Source organism: Paroedura picta, chromosome 16 (assembly GCF_049243985.1).
Source record: "Paroedura picta isolate Pp20150507F chromosome 16, Ppicta_v3.0, whole genome shotgun sequence".
NCBI lineage: Eukaryota > Metazoa > Chordata > Lepidosauria > Squamata > Gekkonidae > Paroedura > Paroedura picta.
Window position 1 is genome coordinate 27557169 of NC_135384.1, and position 12277 is coordinate 27569445.

Genomic DNA, 12277 nt, shown 5'->3' on the forward strand with positions numbered 1-12277 from the left:
GGATGTAGAGTCACAGTGTAAAAGCTGAAGATGTTCCAGGTTCCACTTTCTTATATTCTTCTTGCAGCATTTTACCAAGGGGGTGGTGCTTCTTTTCAGAATGCTCCCCCCCACCGCCTCAATTAATCTTGTATATAGAAGGAACCTCTAAATATAGTCCGATATTTAGAAGGAGAAACACATAGGGCTTCTTAACTCCTAAATCTGGGGAGGGGGCTACTCAACGAAAGCCACGGAAGCTGTATCTGTTGGAAACTAATCTCCTCTGTAAAATGGATATTTCCAGTTTGGGCTGGGTCAATAATTTTTGGAGAATACGGAAAAAAAGATCTGGCTCAGTCTTTGGCCACTAAAAATGGCAGAGTTGGATCAATCCGTGAACCTAGGAAGAGATGAGGGTGAGGATCCGGGGAGATGCAAACCTGCCTTTCCAAATATTTTTTCTCTCTCTTTTCACAGGAGGGTGCCTGTGTATCACTCAATTACTTAACTTCTGCAATTAGCGCTGAAAGCATAGTTTTTGATGCGCTGACGAGATCAGACCCCGAACGGACATGCTCCATCCCCACTTTCGCCCCAACATTTGTTCATTTAGCAAACTCTGTGCCTCGTCTTTCACCCCTCGTATGCTCACTATGAGCGGGCAGGCGAGAGTGGAGAAGGAGCTCAGGGTTCGCAGTTCTCAAGGACGCGGGACGTGAGAAGCGTCAGAGTAACCCAATCCTTACATCATGTGCTAAGTATGTTCCGACTCCAGGATGGGCCTCCGCCAACCCAGCCCCGCACATTGGTTCCACCTGCCAAATGGCGGAGAGCTGCTTTCCTCCCCGCCACCCTGAAATCTGACACAGCGCCTCTGGTCTGACGCAGGGCGCCTCGACTGGTCAGTGTGGAAGGGCAGAGGAGAAGCAGGGATACTTCCCCAGTTCCCAGGGATTTGCATGCACTGCCACTGTGGGAATCTGGGTTAGGATTGTCGAAAACAGAGCTGGAAGAGGGCCTGGGGGACCAGGTGCTTGTCTTTAAGCTGCGTATCGTAACTCGGCTGTCTCCCCGTTGCAGAATAGTGGCACACAGTGGAACGTTGCATATTCCTGGACAAACCGCTCATGTACATCTAAGACGAGAACCACCAGCAAAGGAGGAGAACCAGAAACTTTGTGACACTTTAAGGGCGATCTAAGTGTTCAAACCCATTCAGGGAACCCTTCCAGGGCCATCAGGAAACCTCAGGGTTTCACAAGACCCCGGTTGAGACAGCCTGCTCTAACTACTACACCAGCCCTCAGTGTGTCCGACACGAGGCCTTTGTAACAAGAAATTGCATCCTTGTTCATGCTTGGAATAAAAGAAAGGAGAATGTCACTTGGGGAGCTTGTTACTTTACGGCAACCTTGTAAGGTTTTCGAGGCATGGAGATAGACAGAGGCAGCTTGCCGTTGCCTTCCTCTGACAGCGAACCCTGGATGTTTTGGGTGGTCTCCCATCCAAATCCTAACCAACGCAGACCCTGCTTAGCTTGAGCTCTGAAGAGATCCTTTGGCACTGTTTTTCTAGTTTATCGTTCCTGACATCTGCTCCGCACGTCCTAGCAGCAGAAATGCGTTTTGCAATAAATATATCCCAGGGAGTCCCAGGGCCTAGCCCCTCTCTCCTTGGAGCCAAGAGCAAAGATAAAAATTGTTTACAAACTGGCCTTGTTGCACAGGCAGCCAAAGAATTAAAAGCGGCAGAGGGAAAGGATCCAGCTCTGAGGACGAAGAAGAAGAAGCCCCAATTCCGTAATTCTGAACACCCTGCCAGGCTTTCTTGCCACATATCAGGAAACCTCACACCTTTCGCTGCTTGGCCTAAAATAACAAAGGATGACTTATGTTGGACAAACATGAATCAGCCTAGGGGTGAGGGGAAAGCACTCGAAGGCTGGCTTGCCACAGCGAGGGGCATGCTTGGTGCTCAGAAAGACCCCAAAGTCAAAACCCAAACAATGCTGTCGAGGATTCGGTTCCCCACCCCGATGCGCAGCCGGATAGCACCGAATCAAACCCCCTCCACACAGCCACAGTCTCTCAGACTAACCTACCTCACAGGGTTGGTGTGAGGATAAAAAGGAGGAGAAAGGCAGGGTGCAAACCAAGTAAATAAATAACCATAATGACTGTAGCCTTTTCGTCCTATGGGGCAGGGGTGGCCAAACTGTGGCTCTCCAAAGGTCCATGGACTACAAGTCCCATGAGCCCCTGGGGCTCATGGGACTTGTAGTCCATAGACCTCTGGAGAGCCACAGTTTGGCCACCCTTGCTGTAGAGCTGGGGTAGTCATACTGCGGCCCTCCAGATGTCCATGGACTACAGTTCCCATGAGCCCCTGCCAGCATTCGCTGCTGTAGAGTCTCAGGGCAAGAGAGGCTCAGAGACAGCTTGCCTCCCTCTGCATCACAGCCCTGATGCGCCTTGGAGGTCTTCCATCCAAATACTACAGGGCTGACCCCGCCTCATTTCCCAGAACAGGCTGGCCTGGGGCCATCCAGGTCAGATTGTTTTACTCCTTCCTCCCCAGGAAATAATCTAGGCAAGTTTCCACACGTAAACACTTCCTCCTACTTGAATTACCGGCTGCAAACATGGAAAGAGAGCGAGGAGTGATCCTTCTAAACAAAAGCTGCATTCCCTCCGTGAGCTTCCCGACGCTCTACCAAGGAAACCTCCAAGTGAAGCTCTTTGGGGTACTCCGCACCACGTTCCCACGGAAAGAACTTGGCAGCTGAGAATTTGGCTGTCGAGGAGGGTCTACGCGCCCCAAGGGAAGCTGGGGGGCTGGGGTTCAGAGGGAGAAGGCTCTGTTCTGTCTTCCAGAGACCCCAAGTTCAGTCCCTGGCATCTCTAGCAAAAAGATTTCACGTAACAGGCTCAGAGGAAGATCCTCCTCTGCTCGACACCTTGTTGACAGAGTGCTGCTGCCGGTCAGAGTGGGCAAAAACGCCTCTGTGGACTGAATCCAGCATCAGACTGAATCGCATACTCGTAAGCTCTGTGTCCTCGGCCTCCCTTGAGGAGAACAGCCCGCCCAAACGGATCAGGAAGGCTCACACACTCACATGTCTTCAGACAGGCGACAAGCGACACCAGTCTTTTCTAGGAATCTCCAGAAACTCTATGGTTTCGCCTGCAAGCATTAGAGTGCTGTGACATCACCTCCCCGGAAGTGACCTCATGTGGTCACAAATAGCACCTCCACATGTCCCTCTCCCCTTCTGCAGGTTACAAGGTCATGCTGGCTTGCTCTACCCCAGATGCCTTTGGAGATTAGCTGGGTGGCAGCCTAGGTCGGGATCCTTCTGGCCACGGCACGGAAACTCTGGAACTCGCTCCCCAGGAGGACTGTCCTGTCCTGTTGCTCTCCTCTCCCAAGAAGGGAAGATTTCCTGCTTTCATCCAGCATTCCCTGAGCGATCCCTCGTTCCAGCCCTACGTTTTAACTATGCCTTTTGTATATTCGTATTTTAGCTTTGCTTTCAGGGATATAGTTTTGTTTTGAGTATCATGGTTTTTTTTAAGAGGCGTTTTTATAATCACTTATTATATTTTACCCATTGGCCACTTTGGTGGTCCTGAAGAGGTCCAGAAAGGCAGGGTTTACATGGGAAAATAAATAAATACGAGAGATGCTGAACTGCCAGGAGTCCAGAAAAGGACTATTAATGATCAACAATGATTAACAATGATCAACTATTAATTTTCAACAGTTTGGTGACCCAACCTGAGCTCTCCTGGACGCCTCCACCACGTGGGGAGAGTCTGAACAGCCAAGTCATGAAGCCCTGGTTGAGAAATGTAATGGGATATTGGATTCCTGTCTCTCCTGCATCCACCTTAGGCTGGAAAAGTAACTGCAGAGCAGAGATTTCAGCGGGTTGAGCCGAATAAACAAGCTCTCTTCTCTTGACTGCTAGATCCCAACGAAATTTGATCGCCCCAGTGTTGTTATTTATGTTGTGTTATAAATTGTTTGGGGAAGGCACTGGCAAACCACCCCGTATTGAGTCTGTCATGAAAACGCTGGAGGGCGTCACCCCAAGGGTCAGACATGACCCGGTGCTTGCGCAGGGGATACCTTTTTATAAATTGTTACTTGGTTGTTGTGATGTTGCATTGAAACTTGTACGTTATAGAGTAGATAATTATAATGTTCCATGTAAAATTACATAATGTTCCATGTAAACCGCCCGGAGCTCTAAAAAATGGGCGGTATAAAAATCCAAATAAATAAATAAGAAAGTGGGAAGATGGGGCTGTCTTAAAATGCAGAATTATCTATACCGAGTTCTGGATTGCCCCCCTTGTGGATTTCCACCCTAGGGTGGGGCTGCAGGGCCCTTCTTAGGAATTCCTGAGTCAAGAGCTTCTCAGGTGTGAAAGGTCACAGACAGGTCAGCAGGAAGCCACTGGGCACTAGCATCTTCTCCCTGGTGCAAGGGGCAGCTCTGGCTACCCTCCCATGAAATCCATCCATGCCTGCTTAATTTTAACCCCCAGGCAATCCTCCGACTGTGGAACAGCCACTATTTAGCCCGTTCCAGTGCAAAATCCACTTGGGAGCACGTTCCACAAGGGCGGGGTCGTCAAAACCTTCAGAGCCAGTGACTGATTCAAGAGGAGAGTCACGGGGGGGGGGGGGCAGGCTTGCTTGGGAGGTGGGTGGGTCGGTGGCCCTCCTTCTTTGGAAGTGTTTGCACAGAGTCAAGGGGGCCACGATCCTGTGAATGTAGGCAGATTATGAGAAGGAGGGCAAGAAGGAAGCCCTTTTTCGGATGTCCAGGATAATGCCTGATCACCACTGTGAGGTCAGGATAGGGCTGCCAGCTCAGGGGTGGGGGGCAGTGGAGACTTTGGGGGTGGGGGAGAGAGTGGGGCTGAGTTGAGATGTGGAGGGACCTCACTGGAGTCTAATGCTACAGAGTCCCCCCTCCAAAGCAGCCCTTTTCCCCAGGGGAACTGATCTCTTTAGTCTGGAGATGAGCTATAATTCCAGGGGATCCCCAGGTGCCTCCTGGAGGCTGGCATCCCTAGGTCAGGTAAATAAGACGAGCCCTGCTGGATCAGACCGATCGTATGGAACATCCTTTCTTAAACAGTGGCCAAGCAGTTCCTCCGGACAGTCAACAACAGGACAGAAAGGCCAAGGCTTCACAAGAATGTCTCAAGAACCCTGCAGGATCAGACCAGGGGTCCATCTAGTCCAGCATCCCGCCTCACAGTGTGGCCAACAACAGAGCAGAGAAGCCCAGGCCTTCAGAAGGACATCAAAGAAGCCCTGCTGGGTCAGACCAGGGAGGGTCCATCTAGTCCAGCCTCCTGCCTCATATAGGGGCCGCCCAGTGCCTCTGGAGGGCCAACAACAGACCAGAGAGGCTCCCAAGAACACCAGAAGCACAAGCCCTGCCCGATCAGACCCGTGGTCCATCTACTCTGACGTCCTCTCTCACTTGGTCCCCCGGGAACGGCCACCAAGGGGGCGCAGAGCTCCAGCCCGTCCGCTGTCGCCTCCTCCTATCTCTGGGACTCCACAGGTTGACTGCCCCTGAACCTGGCGGTTCCCTTCTCGCCCCCCCGGCCCGGGAACCCAAAGCCGCAGGCACTTTCCTCCCGATCCCGGCCGGGTCTTCTGGCCGCCCTCCGAGCCCGGCGCCGGGGGAGTGGGCGGGGAGCGCGGCGCACGTCCGGCTGCCCTCGACGCCCCTTGGCCACCCTCCGCTCCTCTCCCCGGGACGGGGGTGGAGAGAGATGACCCGGCCGTCCAGCGCGCAACTGGGCCAAGCGCCGCCGCGGCTTCCCCGGGCCGCCTCCCCTCGACGGCCGCCCAAGTCTCCCGGCTTCCCGGGCGCTGCAGAGGCGCAACAGGTCTGCGCGCCGCTTACCTTCCGTGGTGGCGGCGGCGGCGGGCGGGCGGAGCGCGGCCAGGAGGAGCCCCGCGCAGAGCCAGCGGGGGCAGGGGAAGGGCCCCATCGCGCTCTCATGGCCGGCCCGGGCCCATGCCTCTCGCGCTCCGGACGCCCCGCCGTCGGGAGGGGCAAACCGGTCGGGCGGCGCCGCGGACAGCCGCGCCCTCCTCCTCCTCCTCCTCCTCCTCCCTCCTCCTCCTCGCCAAGGGCGGGCCGAGTTGGCCTCCGCGCCCCGCCCCGTCCCGTCGCAAGCGGAGGGGCTGCCCGGCCAAGGACGAAGCAGATCGGCGGCGCCAAGGCGGCCTCCTCCCCAAAGCGGCTCCCCGGGGACAAAGACAGGAGGGGACCGAGGGCTGCCCCCCTGAACTTCGCCCCCAATGGCTGGGCCAGCAGAAGGGGAGCCTACAAAGTTCAAGGCAAACAACGTTTGAATGGAGGAGCATCTGGAACCCCGCTCTGCACACACACAGACCTTTTGGAAAGGCGACACTTTGCGAATCTTTTGTATTGACTTTTCGCCACTGCGGCGACTCTAACTTTGAGGCTTCTTCAGACACGCACGCCGCCCGAAAGCTCCCACCTGGAAGGAAACTTTGTTGGTCTCAGAGGTGCCTCAGGACTCCGATTCTGATCCGATGCTTCGGTCCGACGCGGCTACACGCCAGGATCTTGGCAAGGGGTTGTACGCATGGGCTTTGTTTTGGAAAAAATGGGTAAAGAATAAAAGCCCGTCCGCAGGATGGAAAAGAGGGGAAGCGGTGGGAAAGTTGGACGGAGTAGAAAGAAAGGTCCGTTTTGAATAGATGGGCTGGCCCCACAAAGCAATGCCCCCCCCCAACCGACTGGTGGTCCTTGGCCCCCAAGAAAGTACATTTGGCCTCAACCAGGGCCAGGACACCAATCTTATGGGGGGGGGGGCAATGACTTAATAACATCTGTGGACCCCCCACTGAGTGACATCTAGCCTGGAGACCTTTGGGCAGTGAACATCTGGACACTGGTCTTGCTAATGCTGCCAGTTCATTACTTATGTTTTTTATTTTGTTTTATAATCTTAATCCTGATGTACTGAGTTGGTAGTTTAATTCCCTGTTAATTTTAGCCCGTTTTGCATACAGCCCAGAGCCCTCCTGGGAGGGCAGTATGAAAATTTAATTAATAATCATAGTATCCCCATACTACAGATCTGGTAGGGAGATGACTGAGGCCTGTGAGGCCATTGACTGACTTCACAGGGCTGAGCGAGGGCTGCACCTCGGGCCAGCACACTGCCAAGAGATGACGTCGCTGTCCCAGTTGAAAATACCTCCCCGCATTTTTCAGGGGTCTTTTTCTCACGGTTGAGGATCGAGTCAGAAAAGGCAGTCACCGCTCCCGAGCCTTTCACACTGGAGGACCGAGCCAGGAATTTAAAGAAATCAATCAGTCTTTCATTACCGACAGGCAGATATTTGGCCATCAAAGGAGGAGCAGAAGGAGGTATGTGGAACTGAAGGAGGCGCAGCGAAAATGCAAGAGCTGGCTGTTGTTTCGAACAACAATTATGTGGGACGGGAATGTCCGCAGGGATCTGCTCACGAGTAGCCACCAAAGGCATGCAAAGGGGGTTTCACCAGTGAGGTGAAGCCTGAAGGAGCAGAGCTGAAGGACGCAGAAAGAATCGGTGCACAAATGTCAAAAGTTCCTAGGAAAGGCCAGAAATCTCTTTTAGGAGCTTAACGGAGATTAGAAGCAGACAGCAAGTGTTAGGTCTGAAATGCACAAAACCCAAACAAGCAAACATTGCGATAATCCCAAGTAAATCAGCTGAGAAAAGTTCTGGAAGACGCAAAGAGAAAAGAGTTTTTTTGGGCCGAACAGGGAGATCAAAGCAGCACAGCAAACGTGGCTGGAACAGTCATCTCCGCCCTCCCACAGCTGGAGAAGACGTTTTAATACCTTGCATTCCCATCCTTTCACCGTATCCGTCAATGATCGGTGCACACAGAGATGCTAAGTATCTAGGATGGGATTGGATTGGTCAGGTACCAGATCCATATTTTGAACTCTGCTCTGACAGGTCAGTAGAACTCTCACTCTGCCGCCAGGGGCGGGCATCAGAACGTAACTTCCAAAATCCTTTGCATGGGAATAGCCCTTGGATGGGCACCTCCTTTACCTTCAGTTGATAACCATTACAATATGAAGGAACAGTGATTAATCTCCATAGAAACTAAGGGGCTTCTTTGTATGCGGGCTACCGGATTCCAGGAGGTACTCAGGTGTGCTTTGCCCGCTGTGGTGCATCCTGACCTTCCAGGTGAACTTTGTAACTTCAGTCAATACGGGCCAGAATACATGTGGGTTATAATTCAGCTTAGCAACTATACAAACAGGCGCATAGGTATTCTTACTAACTATGGATCTAATAGGAAATCATCTCAGAACTTCTGCAAGGCAAGCTTTTCTTGGGCCTCTCAAAAGGGAGGAGGGATATAAATAAGCTCTCAGAAATCTAAGAATCCAAACTTCAACCAGGAATGTTCACCTGCTTGGATCCAGGGCTGACTCAGGAGCCATAGGTAGGCATGACCTGTCAAAAACTGTGTGAGCCACAGTGATCCCTAGACTGGATCATTCTTTTTGTATGTTCTGCTCTCTGCTAAATCCTTGCCAAGAAAATCTAAGTGGCCCTGTCTGAGATCATGGCAAAGTCGTGATTGTTTTACAAGCCCAAATGAGCCAGATGTGGACAGATTTGTTTGAAATCCGTCCCATAGGATTTTCTCAGCAAAAAAAAAATTACGAGGTCGGTTGCCAGGTTGCCCTTAACCAGGGGTAATCAAACTGCAGCCCTCCAGATGTCCATGGACTACAATTCCCAGGAGCCCCTGCCAGCGAATGCTGGCAGGGGCTCCTGGGAATTGTAGTCCATGGACATCTGGAGGGCCGCAGTTTGACTACCCCTGCCCTTAACCCTCCTCATTTATCCGGGCTTGGGACCGGCATGCTCAGGTGTGCATGGCTGGGTTTGAACTCTCGGTTTGAACATATGAACTCTGATGCCAGAGAAGCAAATGTCACAAACCAGGAACTACTAGAGCGCATGAAGCCTGATCATTGGAAGGCCAAATCACGAAACTCTGAGTCACTGACTTTGGCCAAATCACGCGATCCCACTCGATGGAGAGAGCAATTGTGCTAGGACTGGTCAGGGGTAAAATGAAACCAGGCCGAGAAAGAACACAGTGGTTAGATACGATCAAAATGGACACCGGCCAGAGCATTATACAACTAAGAGAATCAGTGCAAGGTTGCAAAATGAAGCGACACAGGGCTGCCAAGATTCGGATTCGACTGAAGGGCTGACAGCGTCATCGCCAGACAGCGTCAGGTGCCCAGCCGTGTTGGTCTGAAGCCACAGAATCGAGCCTGAGTCCAGCGGCACCTCTAGGACCAACAGAGCTGAATTCTGGGCGTGAGCTTTCGGGTGCATGCACGCTTCGCGTCGCAGGCTTTGGCCATTTGCTGCTCTTGGCAGCGGCTTCCTTCGCTGCCCGTTGCGACCAATTACTGGATTGGTGTCGCTTTCCCTCAGATATGAAAGGCCAGGGGGTGGAAGGAGGGCCTTGGCAGAGGGGGCTGTTGGCTCGGGAGTCTGAAGCCTGGGGAGGAAATTCTTGGAACGGGGAGGAAAGGCAAGAGAATGGGCCCTTTCAAGGCCGCAGAAAGCAGGGGGACTTGGGAGGGGGGGGGAGGCCTCCCTGTTCTTAATGTGTTCTTTTCTCTCCCTCTGTGCTTTTTTTTCTTCACGCCCTGAAGTTGTTTGCAAAGATCCAGCAGGATCATTTCCTACCTGAAAGAGACAAAACCACGCAGGCTTGTAGCTTTGTTGATACTGGGAATCCTGATACTGACGAGGACCCATCCATGTGGGTAGGAAGCTGGGAGAGGCTGTAAGAGAATTTGTGTGCCTGCTGGCCACTCCTAAAGCATCAATGGTTTGCCAGAGAAGTATTTATTAAACTTATATATTACAAAGCTGGGAACACATGAACATCATAAGAGCCCTGCTGGATCCACACCAACAGTCCATCTAGTGCAGCCCCCTGCCTCACACACTGGCCAGCCAGTTCTTCTGGAGGGTGAACAACAGAGTATAGAGGCCAAGGCCTTCAAAAGAACATCAGAAGAGTCCTGCTGGGTCAGACCAGTGGTCCATCTAGTCCAGCATCCTGCCTCACACAGGGGCCAGCCAGTTCTTCTGAAGGACCAACAACAGAGTGTAGAGAGCATGGCCTTCCCCTGATGTTGCCTCCTAGCTTCGGGGTTTGTAGGTTGACTGCCTCTGAATGAGGAGGTTCCTCTCATGGGTCAGAGGAGGAAGGGACCAGCATAGTCGGGCCAGAGGCAGCAGAAGCTGAAAAACAAGTATAACCCTTTCTAATGGGGGTGGGCTTCAAATGAAGAAACGACAGCACCCTGATGCCTTGACAAAAATTTGGTATTGCTTCAAAGTAAAAATATTCAAGTCGTTAAGCAGTTTCCAATATCACAACGTTCATCATAAACCCAAGAACTTCACAACTAGATGTAGAACTAAATGCCAATAGCTGTGACCAGAGCAGCCTGAATAGAAACAGACTCTTCGGTGTCGTTCAGGAAGGGCACTCGGAACAGAACCAGTCCTAGCAAAGGACATCTAGTGACGCAGGGAAAGAGAAACATCCAAAATGGTAACTTACAGAAGGTCAGGGCTGCTGTTTCTCATCTGCTTCTTCAGTGGCTCTTGCAGCTGTTGAGGAATTTTCCCCTCTGACTTGGGCCTGCAAAGGAATTAGCGTTTTTTCCTCAGTCAAACTCCAAGGGTGGCTAAACAGCAGCTCTCCAGGCGTCCATGGACTACAATTCCCATGAGCCTCTGCCAGGCTCATGGCAATTGTAGTCCATTGATATCTGGAGAGCTATAGTATGGCCACCCTGGCTCTAGGTTCCAGGACTTCTCTCTGTTGCTGCACATCAGACAGTTTTGTTCAAGGTATGACCTTATACACGAAAGCTTATCATCATACCACATAAAATGTGCAAGATACTTCCAACAAGTAGAGGGGCAAGAAAAAAACAAACGTTCCCAAGTTGAGAGAACTAGCGTGGTGTAGTGGTTAAGAGCGATGGCCTCTAATTGATTCCCCAGTTCTCCTCCACATGCAGCCAGCTGGCTGACCTTGAGCTTGTCACAGTCCTAATAGTTCTGTTCTCACAGAGCTGTCCTGTCAGAGCTCTGTCAACCTCACCTACCTCAGTGTCTGTTGTGGGGAGAGGAAGGGAAAGCGATCATAAGCCTCTTTGAGACTCCTTTGGGCAGTGAAAACCAGGGTATAAAAACCAATATTACTTCTTCTATAAAGTGGCTTCTCTGCTATTTCTCTTTCCCCTGCCCTAGTGTGTGGGTATTAAGTGCCATCTAGTTACAGCTTATGGCAACCCTGTGAGTTAATATTCTCCAAAACGTCCTCTCATTCTTCTAGCACTGTGTCTTTTTCAGTTTCAGACTGCCTCATCATAGGGTTTTCAAGGTGAGAGATGGTCAGACGTGGGTTACCGCTGCCTCCTTCAGCATTAAACTAACCAGGACTAGCTGTCCCCTGTCTGTGGAAGATCCTCCGCCAGTTTCACCTTCCACTAGGGCTGGAGCCCTCTTAGATGACTGTGCGTAGCTTAGACAAGCTGAGTTCAGCAGAGATGTAAGACAAGATGTACCAGACGATAGCTGATAAGGGGAAGGTTGTCTGCAGGCAAAAAGCAGGGTGGGCTTGTAAAGAGTAGAACAATAGCCATGCGTGCAAACCTAATAAGGAAGGAGGAAATGCCGGCTTGCTACATGGTGGAAGCTGTAGAATCAAATGCATAGTGTGCGTGCTTGAAGGTTGTTTTAAAAAGGTAAAGGTATCCCCTGTGCAAGCACGGGGTCATGTCTGACCCTTGTGGTGACGCCCTCTAGCGTTTTAATGGCAGACTCAATACGGGGTGGTTTGCCAGTGCCTTCCCCAGTCATTACTGTTTACCCCCCAGCAAGCTGGGTACTCATTTTACCGACCTCGGAAGGATGGAAGGCTGAGTCAACCCTGAGCCGGCTGCTGGGATTGAACTCCCAGCCTCATGGGCAAAGATTCAGACTGCATTTCTGCTGCCTTACCAGCCTGCACCACAAGAGGCTGTATGTATGTATGTATGAATGAATGACTGGGGAAGGCAAAGCACCCCGTATTGAGTCTGCCATGAAAATGCTAGAGGGCGTCACACCAAGGGTCAGACATGACCCAGTGCTTGCACAGGGGATACCTTTACCTTTTATGA

General features: G+C 51.8%; 1 protein-coding gene across 1 annotated transcript in view; it reads right to left on the bottom strand.

Annotated features, from left to right (window-relative positions):
* Positions 1–6106, bottom strand: part of ERBB2 (erb-b2 receptor tyrosine kinase 2) — a 40525-nt gene extending 34419 nt beyond the window's left edge. The window contains exon 1 of the mRNA XM_077315888.1: positions 5918–6106. Coding sequence (XP_077172003.1) covers positions 5918–6005 — 88 coding nt within the window. The 5' untranslated portion in view covers positions 6006–6106. The remainder of the gene's footprint in view (positions 1–5917) is intronic.
* Positions 6107–12277: the final 6171 nt, after the last annotated feature.